The 18,589-nt window shown below is 38.7% G+C and overlaps 1 protein-coding gene across 2 annotated transcripts in view; it reads left to right on the top strand.

Moving 5' to 3' along the window:
• Window positions 1–18,589, top strand: part of Fcho2 (FCH and mu domain containing endocytic adaptor 2) — a 93,881-nt gene that overhangs the window by 30,276 nt on the left and 45,016 nt on the right. For both annotated transcript variants that reach the window (XM_021179877.3, XM_029468219.2), the window contains exons 6-8: window positions 2,789–2,893; window positions 10,736–10,834; window positions 12,722–12,818. In XM_021179877.3, the coding sequence (XP_021035536.1) occupies window positions 2,789–2,893; window positions 10,736–10,834; window positions 12,722–12,818 (301 nt within the window). The remainder of the gene's footprint in view (window positions 1–2,788; window positions 2,894–10,735; window positions 10,835–12,721; window positions 12,819–18,589) is intronic.

Here is an 18,589-nt window from a genome sequence, read left to right on the forward strand (position 1 = left end):
AACAGGGAGTTTGTTTTGTGTTGGGCAACTATTCCTGGGCATGGACACTGCCCTGGAGGGGCTTGATAATACCCAGTGACACTCTGATCAGAGCAAACCAATTTCCCCTTTGCCAGCAGGCATCAGTTAAGTAGTTTCTTGCTTAGGAGTAGGACCTGATGTCTGAATTGCCTTCTTAGCTCTGGGACCCTGTCTGGGTCATGTTCTTTAGGATGAGCTACTCAGTGCACGTCAGTGCTTAGACATGCCTCTATATAACAACAAAACTTAGTAATGGGCAGTTTTTATGTTGTTCCTTGTTAGAAACATAAAAATAGCTGTTAACAGTTATTTACAGGGCTGGTGAGATGGCTCAGTGGGTAAGAGCACCCGACTGCTCTTCTGAAGGTCCAGAGTTCAAATCCCAGCAACCACATGGTGGCTCACAACCATCCGTAACGAGATCTGGCGCCCTCTTCTGGAGTGTCTGAAGACAGCTACAGTGTACTTACATATAATAAATGAATCTTTAAAAAAAAAACAAAACAGTTATTTACAAATTTGTGTATGTGCCAGGACCTGTCGTAAGTATTACAGTTTTTCAGGCAGAAGATAATGTGCTGGAATCAGTGCTCCCCTTTACCTGAGTTTCAGAGCTCTCTGCTGTGGCAGCAAGCATCCTTTACCTTCTAACCCGTGACCATCTCGCTAGCTCCCAAGCACTTTATCTAATTATAGTGGGGTAACTATTGCAGCCTTAAAAATTTCTATTTTAGGAGTAAAAGAGTCATGTAAAACTCAAAGATATCTATTAGGGGGAAGTAAATGGTAGGTCCAGAATTTTAATTAATTTTCTTCTGGCTCCAGGCCAGTTTAACTTAATATGGCATCCTACATGTACTTTCTTTAAGAAGGTGGGAAAGGAGCTGGAGAGATGGCTGTGAGTTAGAGTCTTAGCACCCATGTCAAGCAATTTAGAATTAACTCCAGTTTCAGGGGTTCTGATACCGTCTTCTGGCCTCGCTGGGTATTCTCACATATGTGATAGACACACACACACCACAAATAAAAATAAAACTTTTTTTAAGGCAGAAAAGCATATAATATGTGTTATAATTTTTATTGAATTTTAGGGAACACAAAATTGTCTATTTAAAGACCATGTATTTCTGTTGCCAATCTTAACCCACAGCAAAGCTAGTTTTTCTGTTTCCAGTTCTTGTCCTGGAAATTCAGCTAAAGGTAATTATATATTGGCACTGATTGGCCCTACACAAATGTCCTGTTAGAAAGCTTTCACTTGGCTCTTAGCATTACTCTAGACCCCTTGGAGGTATTTTTAGTCATCTAGACTAATTACTTGATATGTCCCCCATACCGTCGTTTGATGAAACTTACTTTGTTCTTAGCAAGGATAGGTTTACCTAGCATATCCTACTATTTGTTGTTCATCAAACTGCCATCAAGAATATGGAGATACTTTTATATTGACACCCTACAGCTTGCCCTTCACCTTTGAACTCTTATTTTACAACCCATCTTCTTATGTCCAAATTGATCAGCCTTTAGACAGTAGGTATTTCTTGTTTTTCCTCTGCCACCACCAAGGCTGGCCTGCTCCTCCCAGACCTTCTCTCTGCCTTGGCTTGATGCCTTGGCTTGATGCCTTGGCTTGGTGCTCCTGTTGTCCACATACCACTGTCTACAGTACTGAGGACTCTTTAGCTATGTGTCCAGTACAGAGCTTCGTAGGATCTTTTCTCCAGACTGTGTCTCATCCAAATTCTATATTGATTTCTGTGGTTTTGTTACTTTCTGATTTCTATTTATATGTTGGTTATTTTACAAAGTCCTTGAAGAAAAGATGTCATATAATTTCATGTTCCTTTATTATATTTACTATTTTCATTAAGTAACTGATAAAACTATATTATTACTATAGTGGGTTTTTGTAAAAGAGTGCCTGAGAAATAGATAACAATTAAAAATGAATTTATTGGTTTACTGGACCATCCTAGAAGCTGAGAACTATCATAGCAAGCCAATTTTTTAAATTTTGAGTTTGGTTTATAGAGTTTTTTGGTTTTTGTTTTTTCGAGACAGGCTTTCTCTGTATAGCTTTGGCTGTCCTGGAACTCACTCTGTATATAGGCAAGATTAGCTTTGAACTCAGAAATCGTGACAGAGTGCTGGGATTAAAGGCATGTGCTGCCATCACTTGGATAATTTATAAATTTTAATTAGACAGTAAATAGAATATGTGTGCATTAATGGGAAGGAAGGAAGACCTACTATTGTAGAAAAGTGTGCCTTCTGATTGGTGTACTTTTTTACATTGCTTCGTTACTAGTTTCTCACAGCTGTTACTTATGGTTATAGAATCTTGCTCTGGGCTGTAAAGTGGGCATGTTTGAATTTTTTGAACATTCCATTAGAGTCCATGTTTGACTCCTGAGTTATTGTCTGTCTATTAAAAAAAAAAAGAAGTGATTAAGACAGGCATTAAAAGATTAAAGTTTGTGTATCAAAACAACTCTTAAATGTATTTTTAATTTGTTACTTCATATTACCTTACATTAAGAAGGAAAAACGGTTAACCTCAGTTTTTATGCTTTTGGGGGGTGGGCTAGAAAGGTGGCTTTGCAAGGGACCCAGGTCTGATTCCTAGCACTCATATTGTGGCCCACAGCCACCTCTAGGTCTGCTGTCAAGGGATCGGATGCCTTCTGCTCTAGAGAGCACTAGGTATGCAAACACTAATATACAGAAAATAAACACTTCTTTTAAAAGTGCTTTTGTTTTGTTACAGGCAGCTGTTAAGTCTAAGAAAGCTACAGATACTTACAAACTTTATGTGGAAAAGTATGCATTAACAAAGGCAGACTTTGAGCAGAAGATGACAGAAACAGCCCAGGTTGGTATTTTTAAGGCTTTAAATTAAAGACAGGATGCTTATATTTGTGAACATTGGTTAAATAATAGAATTTTTGTTTAATTTTCTTAGTATTAGAGAAATTTAAATGAACTGTTTGAGTACTGTGGTGGTTTATATTGGCATCTTGTTTGGGAGATGGAGGCCAACATGGCAGAGTGCGAGTGCGTCTTACACCAGTTGTCTTTCCTGTCACCACGACCAGACAGCTGAGAGGGCTGTGTAGAAGACAAGGCTACTTTCTTACATCTTAGTGGATTGGGAAGCAGAAGTTAAGTCTGGAAGTAGAGCTAGCCTAGACTCCCCAAACCCCGTCCCTGTCCTCTACATCTGCCAGCTAGGCACATTTGTCCACAAGATTCCGTGATGTCCCAAAACAGTTAAGCAGCTGGGGACCAAGTGTTCAAACACAGAAGCCTGTGATGGGCATTTCACATTCTGACTATAACGGCGTCATACGAGCTTACTCAAATACATAAGAGCTGTTTAAATACAATTGAGGAAAATGAAGGCTTTGCAGATGGTGAAGACCATGCTGGTTGTCAGGCTTGAGTCTTGATTTTATGATGTCTGTGTAAGAAGAAAACTGGAAGATAGTACTGAAGATACAACAGTAAACAAAACAGTGAAAAGCTCTGTTCTCAAATTTTCATGGATGAAGGTAGACAATGAGATGTGCTCTTGTGACTGGGTAAATGACAGGTGATTTGGTGGTGTTTCAGTCGTAGTGGAAGGAAGGCCTATTTTAAGATGGCTGCACTTGGTGAGTTCTACCTAATGACACTTCTGCTCTCACTCTCGTCTTCTTATGTTCTTAGCACCCAGCACCATTTATGGCAGCAGGAATTTCATTTCATTCAGTAGCTAGCACAGGACCCTGCAGACCACAGTGACTTACCATCTCATGCTGCTTGGTCTTCACAGTGTGCTGCAGCTCTGGGCCCGAGGCTAAGGATGGGACTGTGGAACGCTTTAGTCATCATTTCTGAGGGCTGCACCATGATGAAGCACACACCTTCACTCCTGTTCTGTTTTGTGTCTTTTCCACGTGTAAATTTTATGAGGACAAAGCTCAGATACTTTGTTTATTCTTATTTTCTCAGCAGCTAAAATGGTTTCTCATTGGGGGGTGGGGGCATATATTAGATGTGAAAGAAGTCTTGATAATTCTGAATCTTTGCTAGTTCCTTTTTCTTTCTCCTCACGTGAGGAAATGAAAGACTTCCATCTCATACCCCAAAAGGTTTGTTTGTGTGTATGTGTGCATACTTGCAGGCACACATGTCCATGTTTACCTGTTATGCCAAAGGCACTGTGCTAGATGCAGGCATACTCAATTGACAGTATAGAGGATGGAGACAGGTATGAAATGCATGCTTATAGTAATAAGTTTTATAAGTGTTATAAAGGGGAGAACTAAGCTTCTAGGAGAGAGAATAATAAAGAGTAATCGAGAATTTAAACCAGGAGTTTGGGAGACTTGTTTTGGAGACATGATATTTAGCACTGAGACTTGGGGCAGGCAGGTAAAGGCACTTGCTGCCTAACGTCCAGAATTCAACAAGTTATCATCTGACCTCTACATGAGCCATGGCACACCCCTCTCCCCAGTACAACAAATAAATATAAAACATATACATCAAGAAATAAAGTGGAGATTTGAAACATGAGTAGAATGTAGGGCAGAAGAAGCCTAGACTTTGAGGCCATGAACATGAAGTCCAGGAGTATAAAATATAAAATAAATGGATGCTATAGTCTACAAAGAAAACTGTAAAACTGAGAGGAATAAAAAGGAAATAGTTAAAAAGAAACGAGCTTAAGAAATTGGGTGAAGTCCCATAATCAGCTTCTAAACGCTGACACCATTGCATACACTAGCAAGATTTTGCTGAAAGGACCCAAATATAGCTGTCTCATGTGAGACGATGCCGGGGCCTAGCAAACACAGGAGTGGATGTTCACAGTCAGCTATTGGATGTATCACAGGGCTCCCAATGGAGAAGCTAGAGAAAGTACCCAAGGAGCTAAAGGGATCTGCAACCCTATTGTTGGAACAACATGATGTACTAACCAGAACCCTGGAGCTCTTGTCTCTAGCTGCATATGTATCGAAAGATGGCCTAGTCGGCCATCAATGGAAAGAGAGGCCCATTGGACTTGCAAACTTTATATGCCCCAATATAGGGGAATGCCAGGGCCAAAAGAATGGGAATGGGTGGGTAGGGAAGTGGGGGGCGCTATGGGGGACTTTTGGGATAGTATTGGAAATGTAATTGAGGAAAATATGTAATAAAAATATTTAAAAAAAAAAAAAAGAAATTGGGTGAAGACTAGAATATACAAAGGATTAGTAGTTCTCTAAGAGCAGCTGGCAGCTTGGTAGCCACCTAAATTTTGTTGTAACATGATTGGATCTGCATTTTAAAAGTTAGCTCTGGCAGTTCTGTGGAGACTGTATTATTCTAGCCCCGGAAGAGATGAGTAGTCCAATTTGGAAGTCAGCAGAATAGTCAGGTGATGAGAGTGAGGAGGCTCTTGTGGTCCATTTTGGAGGAGAGCTGCAAATGCTGTGGGCGCCTAAGGGATTAGGGAGGGAGCGATTCTCAGGGAGCTGAGATCACTTTCAGATTTTGACTTGTCAGATTCGTGGAGAAAGAGAAACGGGAGAGGTTTCATGAAGCACTTAGTTGGCGTGTGGCGAGCAGGTCGTGCTGAGGTGGACAACATGTTGACTCTGCGGTAGCATTGGATGTAGCATTCCAGTCTTAGAGCCACAATTTTGGATCCTCACAGTTTCCTAAGTCCAAATTTGTTTTTATCATAAGTCTTTCAACAGCAAAACTTGATCTGAATCTGCATGGAGCTGTTTATAATTTCAGCTTAGACTGAATGTACATGCTTTTGCTACAAATATTAATGCTATTGATAAGCACAAAATTATACTGATAATCGTATAAAATAGGCTATATTGTTATAGTACCTGTGTATTTATTTTAAAAAGAAAAAAAAATCTAAAATGTACCTGGCTCCAAAGATTTTGGGTAAGAGATTATAATTTGAGCCATTATAAAATAGTGTGAGTTCACAAAGCCATGATGATGTCATGCTTGTTTTGCACGGGGTCCTTGAGAACTTGATGGAGGAAGAGAAGCTGAACCCCAAGTAAAAGCCAGAGAAAAAGAAAAGTCGGATGTGTTCTGACAGCAAAGCCACTGATGAGTGCAGAGGGTTCCATCAGTTGTGTTATATGGAAAAAAACGGTGCTTCCACCAGAAGGCTTTGCTTCTATTAAATGAGATTTCTAAGATAGTGAAGTTTCTGTTGCGAAGAAGACTGTTACAGCCTAGAGCAGATGCTGTTTTGTCTTTTAAATTGTTAAGAACATGTATTATAAGGTAGTTACTATTTTTTTATTTTTATTTTTTTAAAGATTTATTTATTGATTATATGTAAGTACACTGTAGCTGTCTTCAGACACACCAGAAGAGGGAGTCAGATCTCGTTACGGATGGTTGTGAGCCACCATGTGGTTGCTGGGATTTGATCTCCGGACCTTTGGAAGAGCAGTCGGGTGCTCTTACCCACTGAGCCATCTCACCAGTCCCGCCCAGTTACTATTGAATGGTTAATTTTTCACTTCTACTAATTAAAATACTTTCAGTTAATTATTTAAATTAGCATAGGAATTAAAAGCTGTTCAGTATTTTTTATTGTATTGGTGTTACTTAATATTTTTTAAATCAAATAAATATTTTGTGAGAGTTTCTCCTGCATAGGTCAGAAGAGGGTATCAAGACGCCCTGGAACGGAAGTTACAGGCAGTTGTGAGCTGTTGTGTAGGTGCTGAGAATTGAATGTGGGTCTTCTGGAGTAGCAACCTTGTCTATCTACTGAGCCATCTCTCCACCCCCTACATTTTTTAAAATTTATGTTTGTTTGTAGGGCACAGAACAGCTTGATGGAATGGGATGTCTCCTGCCACTTTGTGGGATTCAGGGTCTAACTAAGACCTGCAATTTTATGAACACACACACACACACACACACACATATACACACACACTCTGTTTGTTTTGTTTGTGCTTGTTTTTTAGATTCTTTTAGGTCAAACTGACTTCAAACTTGTGATCTTGCCTCATTCTCTTGAGTGCTGGAATTATAGCCTGGTATGATCATGCCTCATTTTGATGCCCCCCTCCCCCCAATCTAGGTTTCACTATGTAGCCCTAGGTGAGTTCACTAGGAACTCACTATATAGACCAGGCTGCCATTGAACTGACAGAGATTCATCTGTCTTTGCCACCCTAGTGCTAAGATTAATGGTACATGCCAACACATCATAGACCATTTGTGGGATACCATATGACATTTTTTTAAATGTCAATATTTTAAAAGCATTCCTTACCTTTTTCTGTTTTCTCATTGGGTTTTTTCAAAATAGCATTTTAATTATTTACTCAGCCATTTGCAAATGGACATTAATTTGCTTGAACAGATGTGAGCCACACTACTTGTGAAGAGAGAGGTATGTTTAATAATTCTTGCTAGCATGTATGTTTCCTCTTACGTTTTTCTGTGTCTTTTCTTTTTTTGATGATGCTCATGTGGTTCCTACTTACACCATGGAAACACACTGCCTAGTATTGTTTTTATTTTTTCCTCAAGATTTATTGTTTTTAATTATGTAATATTTGCCAATAGAGGCCAGAAGAGGGTATTGGATCCCCTGGAGCTGGAGTTACAGGCAGTTTTAACTGCTGAAACCACTTTCTGAATCCCTGTGTATCCCAAGCTGGCCTCAAATGCATGGCTTTCTTCTTTAGCCTCCCAGCTGTAAGCTGCTACATGCCACTAAGATGGGTTCCCATTATTTCTTTCCTTTTTTTCATTTTTGAAGAAACCTCTGTGTGTGTATGAATGTATGTTTGGTGTGTGTCATGTGTGTGGGTATGTCTCAAGTCAGAAGAGGGTTATAGGTCCTCTGAAGTAATAGTCAATAAATTTGAGAACTAGCATTAGTTAGCAATGTGCCTTTTCTATCCTAGAAGAAAACCCCAGAATCTCAGACTTGTATTTGATGTGCAGCTTGATCTTCATGCGTGTTTCCTCACAACTGGAGCAGGGGCTTACCCTGACATTGTTGCCTGCCTGTGGATCCTGTTTCCCGAATTGGACTGCCTTGTCTGGCCTCAGTGGGGGAGGATGTACCTAGTCCAGTAGTGACTTGAGGTGCTAGAGTGGGTTGGTGCCCAGGGGCAGACCTCCCCCTTCGAAGGTGAAGGTGAAGAAGGGTCATGTGAGGAGAGGACTGGGAAGAGAGGAGGGACTGTGATTGGGATGTAAAGTGAATAAATAAACTTTTTTTTTTTCAATTAGGTATTTTCTTATTTTACATTTCAAATGCATAAACTTCTTAAAACGGTTAAAGAAAAAAAAAGGAATTGTATCTGAACTACACATTGAGTTAAATGTGGATTCATGATTCAAGATACTTCTGGTTGGGGTTCAGGAGAGATGGCTCAGTGGTTAAGAGCACTGGCTGCTTTTCAGAGGACCTGGGTTCAAGTCTCAGCCCCCACCAGCATGTCAGCTCACAAGTGTCTGTAACTCTTGTTTCAGGGGATCCGACACCCCTTTTGGCCTTTTAAGGCATGGCAGGCACATGGTGCACAGATACACAAGCAGGCAAAACACTCATACACAAAAAATAAACATGACACTTCTGAGCGAGTAGTTCAAAACATACCTTATTTGGTAAAGCTGTTTTATAAAGGAATGAGCCAGGCGTGGTGGCGCAGGCCTTTAATCCCAGCACTCGGGAACCAGAGGCAGGCGGATTTTTGAGTTCAAGGACAGCCTGGTCTACAAAGTGAGTTCTAGGACAGCCAGGGCTACACAGAGAAACCCTGTCTCAAAAAACCAAAAACAACAACAACAAAAAAAAGGAATGAAAGCACACTTACCTTGGAAGAAGGGAGTCATCCATATGAAATTAACTATGAGTCAGCTTTACTATATTTGGTTGTATTTGTTTATGATATAGTATTTTGTTAATTTCTGACATTTAAGCTAAGGCCCATTTCTTTTTGAAATATTTTTATTAGATGTATTTATTTGATGTAAGTATTTTGCCTTTATGTATGCATGTGTACCATATACATGGTGCCTGCAGAGGTCAAAAGGAGGAGCAGATCTGGTGTTAGGGATGATTGTGAACCATCATGTGTGTGCTGGGAACTGAACCCGAGTCTCCTGCAAGGTGATCCAGTGCTCTTGTAGAACACCCTCCCACTCAGTGCTGAGCCGCCTCTCCAGCCCCTGGGCCGTTCCTTCTATTAAGAACTTAGAAGAATCATCCTCCTATGGGATGTTCCTCAAGGCTCCTCCTCCTTTAAAGGTTTTAGTATAGAATAGAGTTTATTCAGGGCATGGGGAGGGGAGGGGAGGTAAGTGGGCAGTAGAGGGAAAGAGAGAGTAGAGAAGAGGCTGGCCATGAGCAAGCACATGGAGACAGGGGGAAGGGAATGGGGTAGGGCGAGGGGACAGAGCAGGAGCAAGAAGGAAGAGCAAGAGTCAAGGTTTAGTTTTATTTATGTGTATTCTGTGTGTACATTGGTGTTAGCTGAGATAGTCTCAGGTCCTCTGGAGCTAGAGTTACAGGCTGCTTTAAGTCGTCTGACTTGGGTGCTGGAAACTGAACTTGGGCCTTGTGCAAAAGCTAGATGTGCTCTTCAGCTCTGAGTCATCTCTAGCCCGGGTGTTGTTCCATTCTTAAAGATAGTTCAGGACCTTGAAATAGATATGTTATTAGCTTAGGGTGAATCACTTTATTTGTCATTCTCATCAATAAGATTGAAGTTTGGGAATTGTTAGTACAATTCTTCTAACATAGTTTTGCCTTTATTGATATATTTTTAACTGATTCACACAAACTATATAATCTGTATTAATGATCTTTGATCAGGTAACTCAGTGCTAATAAGTTGGGCATTAATATGAAGAGAGATAATTTAATTTAGTTTGATAACCAAAAAAAAAAAAAAAGGAAGTTTAGGCCCTTTCTTTAAAGGATCTAATTTGACAAAAAAAAAAAAAAAAAAAAAAAAAAAAAGAAGCAATCTCTGCAGTAGAACTGACAGTTGTATTTTAGGGAAGGAGAAAACACTCAAAGCTTGTGAGGTTGACGTTTTGAAAATGCTGGGGTAAACAAAGTCAAAGAGACTGCAGTTTTCAGTATTGCTCAAGTTTTGATCATGAGTTTTACAAAGCAAGGGCTAGCAGTAGTATTCTCTGGGAGATGCTATCATAAATGGGAAGGTTTCCTTCCCAACAGCATTCCAGCCTGCCACGCTCCCCAGGCATCCTGGAGACCCAGGCTCTGGTGTGCGTGTCCTCCCAGCCCAGTGCATTCCCACTTCCCATGGAGAGCCGCTGAGATGCAGAACTTTTCCGAAGTTAGACAGGCCAGGTTGTAGACATGGTTGGGTTTGCTTTGCTAGCATCAGATTTTAGCTTTGGAAACTTTTCTCTACTTTTTGAAACACTGTTATCTTATGGGTCTCCTCAATTTTTTACAATCCTGATTGTAGAGTTTAACCTGTACTATATTTAGACTCTGGAAAAGTTTATATTTGCCAAAGACGATGGAATAACAAAAAGTTATTAGATTCATTTGTCTAGAAGTGTTTTAAACATAGTGCTCATTAGTTTAATTTAGTTACCTATATTGAAATGGTTTCTAAAATGTCACTTGATTCCAGAGTTTATGTTTGTATGTGTTTATATATATTTTATAATCAAAACTTTTATATTTCAAACCCAGAAATTTCAAGATATTGAAGAAACTCACCTCATTCATATAAAGGAAATTATCGGATCCTTGTCAAATGCTGTCAAGGAGATCCACTTACAGATCGGCCAGGTAACGTTTCCGCTTTTTGTTGAAGTGGTTCATGAAATTTTCATGTTCACTTATAGGTCTTTATTAAGTCTTTTGCCACTTTGTTTGGAAATCATACATATAATAATTATTTCAGATGAAAAATAAGTATTTACATTTTTAATTGATTGCCAAACATATTTTTAAAATTATCATTACTATTTTTGTGTGTATTTGATTGCTTTCCATCTTTTAAAAAATAAATTTATTATGTATACAGCATTGTGCTTGTATGTATACCTGCAGGCCATAAGAGGGCACCAGATCTCATCATAGGTGGTTATAAACCACCAAGTGGTTGCTGGGAATTGAACTCAGAACCTCTGGAAGAGCAGCCTCTGAACCATCTCACCTGTCCCCATTATTTGTTTTTGTTTTTGTTTTTTTAAATTTTATTTATTTAATGTATGAGTACTCTGATCCACAGGCCAGAAGAAGGCATCAGATCTCCTTATAGATGGTAGTGAGCCACCATGTGGTTGCTGGGACTTGAACTCAGGATCTCAGGTAGAGCAGTCAGTGCTCTTAACTGCTGAGTCAGCTCACCAGCCCATCCTATTATTTGTTTCTTCGAGACAGGATTTCTCTATGTAGCTCTGGCTGTCCTAGAACTCATTCTGTAGACCAGAGCAGCCTGAAACTCAGAAATCCTCCTGCCTCTGCCTTCCAAGTGCTGGGATTAAAGGTGTGTGATGACCATTTATTATTTTTTTATTATTTATTTTTTTTTTTTTTTTTTTTTTTTGTTTTTCGAGACAGGGTTTCTCTGTGTAGTCATGGCTGTCCTGGAACTCACTCTGTAGCCCAGGCTGGCCTCGAACTCAGAAATCCACCTGCCTCTGCCTCCCGAGTGCTGGGATTAAAGGCGTGCGCCACCACGCCCGGCTTTATTATTTTTTTAAGATATATTTTTATTGAATTTAAAAAAATTGTATGTGGATATGTACACATGACTGAAGATGCTCAGAGGTGAGAGGTATCAAATGTCCGTGGAGTTGGAGCTCCTGGTTTCTATGAGTGACTTCAGTGGATGATGGGGATTGAACTTGGGTCCTCTGGAAGAACAATCACTAAGCCATCTCTCCAGCCCCAATTTAAATTGTTTTAAAGTAACCAAGAACTGTAATTATACAGTTACTATATAACTATACTTATCAGTATTACTACGTAGCTAACTATATAGTTAGTATATATAAAGCATCTATTTCTTAAATAGTTGTATACATCGAAATATTAACTTCATTAATTGAACATTACCAACTTCTTTTTTTTTTTTTTTTTTTTTGGTTTTTCGAGACAGGGTTTCTCTGTATAGCCCTGGCTGTCCTGGAACTCACTTTGTCGACCAGGCTGGCCTCGAACTCAGAAATCCGCCTGCCTCTGCCTCCCAAGTGCTGGGATTAAAGGCGTGCGCCACCACTGCCCGGCTGAACATTACCAACTTCTAAGTATTTCTGTTTTCAAGTTTTAATACTTGAAAAGGTTAGAGCAGAACTTTAGTAATTAGACAATTTAAATGTGGAAGTGTTCAGAGTGTGTTTAATGGTAATTCAGGTGTATTGCAGTAAGGAGAAATACAAAATGCCTTTTTGTTTGTTATTAAAATGTAAATATTGTCTTTATATGTTCTATTTATCATAATAATTTTGTCTCTAGAAAAATCAAAAGTGGCAGTAATCAGTTGTCTCTAAGGCGGGCGGTGTCTTGGGGAGAAGGTGATCAGAAGCTGGTCCCCAGAAATCTGTCCCAGAGTTAGGAAACAACATGGACGGTTAAACAGAAATCCTTTAAATTGCTTTGTAGTAGGTTTCTGAATTAAGGTAAGAATGTTATTAACAAAAGAAAAATCTCTCTATTCATTTTTAATAGGTTCATGAAGAGTTTATAAATAACATGGCTAATACTACAATTGAAAGTTTGATTCAGAAGTTTGTCGAGTCAAAGGGCACAGGGAAGGAAAGACCTGGTAAGATAAACTGCAAGGGAACAGATGCTTTTATATTTTTTACTAACTACTTTACTTATTTGAATTTCAAATGTTGTCCCCCTTCCTGGTCTCCCCTTCCCTTTACCTCTAAGAGGGTGTTCGCTCACCCCTAGCCACTCCTGCATCCCTTTAGCGTCCCCCTTCGCTAGGGCAACAAGCCTCCACAGGACCAAGCACCTCCTCTCCCATTGATGCTAGATAAGGCCATCCTTAGTTTCTAAGACAGAATCTTACTATGTAGCACAGACTGGCTCATGATCTCCTGGCCTTAGTGTCCTGCATTTTTAAAGATTTGTATTTGAATGTAGGCATATAATGGGTAATTTTAACTTTATACCACATATTTGCCCTGAATAACATTTTTAAACTGTAAAATGGAGTCAAGCTGAAAATGAGTCATGCTAGTTTGGTTTGTCTGAGATTTATTTTGTATTTATGAGTGTTTGTATACATGTCTATATGTATGTCATGTGCACGCCTGATACCTGAAGAGACCGAAGAGGATTTCATAAAGTCCCCTGAAATTGGAGTTATGCATGGTTGTGAGCCACCATATAGGTGCTGGGAATTCAAGATGAGTCTTCTTCAAGAGCAAGTATTCTAAACCACTGAGCCATCTCTCCAGCCTCTAAGTTAAGGCATTTGTCACAGCCTTTTAGTTAATAATTTAGCTCCTTAATGGTTATATAACCTTTACTAAATGGATCTATCTTCAGTTTGTTTAGATTTCTGAAAGGAGAGTTAACTACAGATCAAGAAGGCCTGTTTAATAAATAAAGACTGGGATAAAATATTGATCTTTTAGCACTAAGACCAATATAGAACCTTCCTTAAAGTGTAATGCCTTTCTCTTCTCATTCTCATACATTTCTAGGGGATGTTTTTATTGCGTGATAACTGCTAAGCATTCGGAACGCACCACTGATTGAATGAGTGTAGGAGTCCTGCTTTCCGCTTTTGTGACTAAATGACCCCAGATTCTACATTCTACCACTTTCGAGCTCTAATTTTTTATTCTTCCTCTTTTTTTCTTTTCCCTCCCCCCCCCCCCCCCGCCCCCCGCCCCCCGTCTTGTTATGTAGCCCTGGTTGCCTGGTACTCAGGATGTAGACCATGCTCACAGTGTTTTTGCTTCTGCCTCCTGAGTACTGTGATAAATGTCATGTGCTACCACGCATGACTTCTACATTCTTCTACATAAAAAAGGTATATGTTTCAATTTTTTGAGACAGGGGCTCTCTCTTATGTAGCTCTAGCTGTTCTCGAACTCTGTCCCTGCTTCTCAAGTGCTGGGATTAAAGGTATGGACCTCTGTGCCTGGTCCCATATCTTAATTTTTATTGAGCATATTATAAAGTTGGATGTAGTAAGTAGCCATTATCTCTTATTATTTAATATATTTATAGTCTTCCATACTTCTTGACTTTATTTATTATGTATATAGTATGTAAGAAATATATTTCACAGGTAAAATTAATTCAGTCAAATGAAAATATGGTATAGAACTCAGAAAAATAGGTAAATGATAGAAGAAAAGTTTGGGAATCAGTTTTCTTCATTATATTACAGAAGTAAGACTTGAAGCCCAGGTCATTTAAAATTTCTTTTTTGCCCAAATCTCATTAATTTTTAAATGTTACTAATTGAATTATATGGTATTTCTTTCTCAGACCTTTCTGGCTTTTTCAACCTACCTGATTAATTTGTAGTTTTCTTACACTGGCTAAGGAGATATTTCTTACCAGGCCCCTTTAGAACTTTATAACATGAATGTTTGACTATGCAGTTAACAGTTAATTGGCCAGTGGTGGTGCATGCCTTTAATCCCAGCACTTGGGAGGCAGAGTTAGGTAAGCCAGTCTGGTTTACAGGGCAAGTTCAGGATAGCCAAGGCTACACAGAGAAACCTTGTCTCAATAAAACGAAGCAACCCTTAGACTTGGGCTACACATACATCTTTGAATGGTAAGATCAGATTGAAGTGGGTGAGTTTGTTTGCAGAAAAATCTTCATTATGTGTTCATAATCTTCAGTAAGTTGCTACAGACCAGTGTGCATCTGCAGAGTGGCTGTAGTGCACAGGATGCAGAGGCAGGTGTGCACTCAGTAGTCAGTGTGACTCTCTCAAGTGCCGACTGGCATTTTAGTTTTACAGTTGGACTGAGAAGCTAAAGATATGCCTGTGTGAATATATGACAAAACTGGGTGGTTCCAGTTCCAGGACTCTTGATCCCAAGGCCAATTAGGAAAACTTTGGAGCAGACCTCGTTATAGAGTGAAGATGGTCAGATATCCAAGTAGAGATCTTTGTATTCTTGCTATGATGTCAAACTGTCGTTTTCCCATTGGGCAAGGTGTTCCAGAGATCTTCCTATATTATTTTTATAACTATATAAAATATATGTATTTATATTTTATATATATAATATATACAAATATATATATAAATATATAACATAAACATAATATATACAACATATTTGTAAATATAATTTATAATTATATTCTATATGTACAGCCATATAAAATTTTTCTGAAAATTTAGTTGAAGCCAGGGTACTTGAACTGAAACCTGAACCTAAACTTACAAGCAGTATTTTATTCCTTAAATCACAGATAATCCAGAATACTATGTTAAAAAAAGTCAGTTTAAAGTGGCTTGTCTTCAGACATTAAATCAGAGAATAGTTGGAATATTAGGACTCTATGCCAGCAGCCTCTAGGAATATTGCCATGCTTTACCATTCTCAGCTTTTTTTTAAAGATTTATTTTTTTAGCCGGGCATGGTGGTACACACCTTTAATCCCAGCACTCAGGAGGCAGAGACAGGTGGATTTCTGAGTTCGAGGCCAGCCTGGTCTACAGAGTGATAAAAACAGGAGAAGCCTGAGAAAGGGTAGACGTATTAAAAAAAAAAAAGCCATAAAGAAAAAGGGAAAAATGAAATTCTTGTGATCAGAGTTCCTAAATAAGGTTAACATATTTAGATTCTGAAATATTTCAGCTTCTACACAAGGTATATTACTATAAATTAAAAGATAAAACAAGTACTTTTTAAAACATAGATGACAACCTGTTAGTCATCTTTCTCCTTGAAGATTTGGTAAAATGCCAAACCTAGAGAACCATGATGCTACTTAGACTTCTTTTAAATTTTATAAATTTATTTTTTTTAAAAAAATCTTGCAAATAAATAAAATTTCCTATACCAAAATGAACCAGATCCTAAGTTTGTATAACTCTGAACTTTTATATAATTGGAATGGAACCTGTGGCACTTAAATTTCAATCTTTTTAGCAATGACGATATTTTATGCACTTAGCCACCACCCAAACCAAAAGATCCATGACAGAATTAGAACTAGAAGACTAGGGAAGCAATTAGCTTTGTATTTTTTATGATCCAGAGTTTTTAAAATTGCTTTTAAAAGAAGAGAAAATAAAGGGAAAACAAGTTGTTTGAAGCTAGGCTGGCTCTGTGCATCCCTGGCTGTCCTGGGGTTTGTTCCATAGACCAGATACATTTATTAGAGATGGGGGGTGGAGTGGGGAGAGGAGAGAAGGAAGGAGGGAAGGAGGAGATTTTGCTGAGCTCAGCATAATCCCTTCATCTCCCCCTCCCCCAATCCTCACCTCAGAGACCCATTAAGATAGGCTAGTTTTGTGCTGGATTTGAATAAAGGCACTCTAGCAAGATTTTTGATCTGCATTTTCCAAAGAACTAATGTGGCACATCTTTTTATGTTTTGACCATTTATAATTTTTCTTGTCAAAGAATTTCAGATCTTTTGGCCATTCTAAAAATTGGACTGAATGTCTTATTAATGCTGAATATGTAAGATGTAGGTCAGATTCATATTTTGTGAAGTATTTTTTCTTCGATTGTTTTTTTTTTTTAAATCTATTTGTCTGCCTGGTGCTCTCAGTATTGAATCTCTTGGGACTTGAGTTACAGACAGTTGTGAGTCGCCGTGTGGGTCCTGAGAATTGAACCCAGGTGTTCTTGAAGAGCAGCCGGTGCTCTGAAGCACTGAGCCATCTCTCTTAGCCCCTGGGTTGTTATTTTGAAAATCAAACGTAGCTGGGCGTGGTGGCGCACGCCTTTAATCCCAGCATTTGAGAGGCAGAGGCAGGAGGATTTCTGAGTTCAAGGCCAGCCTGGTCTACAAAGTGAGTTCCAGGACAGCCAGGGCTACACAGAGAAACCCTGTCTCAAAAAACCAAAAAAATAAGAAAGTCAAATGTTAATTTTGATCAAGTTCAGTTTACCAGAGCTATGTTTTATGCTTTTGATGGTACTTTTAAAAATCTGTTTTCCTGTTTTTAAGGATGGAATCCAGGGCTTGTTACATCTAGGCAAGCTGCTATCCCACTGAGCTGTATGCCCAGCCTTGCTTTTACTAGAATTCACTCTCTTGCCTTAGCCTCCCAACTAGCTGGAATTTGAAAAAAAAAAAAAAAAAAAAAAAAAAAAAACCAAAAACCAAAAAACAAAATGAGGGTGGGGTTAGTGTTTATCTAATTCAGTATCACAAAGATTTTTTTCCCTAATTTTCTAGTTTTATTGTAGAAGTTTTATAGTTTTAGAAGGACTAAGGGACAGTCTGATAAGCTCCCATTAGTCAGAGCTGGAATGACTTTGTAAGTAGTAAGTAGTAGATTACATTGTAACCCCCAAAAGAATATCACTTGCTGCAGTTTGTACAGATAATGAACATTTTTAGATAGATAATTAAAAGCTTTCTTCAAGATAAAAATATATAAATCTTTTAAAAAATTCACAGTGTGTGTTTGTGCACACACAACTGGAGGAGGTTGATTCTCTCCTCTGTCATGACGGTGCTAGGAATCTGACTCACGTGGTCAGGCTGGGCAGGAAGCACCTTTACCTGCTGAGCCAGATTTCCAGCTACTGTTATTTCTAATTTTGATGTTATTAATATTATTATCATTATTAATATTTTTGATACAAGGTCTTATTATATAGCCCCAGATGTCCTGAGATTTGCCTTGCTAACCAGGCTGGTCTCACACTCAGATCTGCCTGTTTCCTCGTCTAGAGTATTGAGATAAAACGCCTGTACCACCACTCTATTCTTTTTATTTTTAATTTAATTAGTACTGAATTTTTGTGATAGGTTTTTACTATATACAGGCCAGGCTGGCCTCAAACTACAGCCAACTCTTGCTTCAACTTTCTTAAGTATTAGGATTACAAGTATGTGCCCCTATACGTAAAAATAATGGTGTTTTGTTTTGTTTTGTTTTGTTTTGTTTTGTTTTGTTTGAACTCCCTCTGTACAACAGGCTGACCTCAGAGATCTGCCTGTCTCTGTTTCTGTCTCCTAAATTCTGGGATTAAAGTATGTGCCACCATTATCTGGTCCAAAATACATAATTTTAACAGCCAAAATAACAGCAACAATGACAACAACAACAACAACAAAAACATTTTGGGCTGGAGAGATGGCTCAGCGGTTAAGAGCACTGACTGCTCTGCAGAAGGTCCTAAGTTCAAATCCCAGCAACCACATGGTGGCTCACAACCATCCGTAATGAGATCTGACGCCCTTTTCTGGTGTGTCTGAAGACAGCTACATTGTCAGGGCTGGAGCGAGCAGTGGTCCTAAATTGAATTCCCAGCAACCACATGATGGCTCACAATCATCTGCACAGCTACAGTGTACTCATATACATAAAATAAGTAAATCTTTAAAAAAAATAATTTTTTTTAATAGTTAAACAAAAA

The sequence above is a fragment of the Mus caroli genome, unplaced genomic scaffold (assembly GCF_978045245.1).
Source record: "Mus caroli unplaced genomic scaffold, Mus_caroli_1 scaffold_15, whole genome shotgun sequence".
NCBI classification, from domain to species: domain Eukaryota; kingdom Metazoa; phylum Chordata; class Mammalia; order Rodentia; family Muridae; genus Mus; species Mus caroli.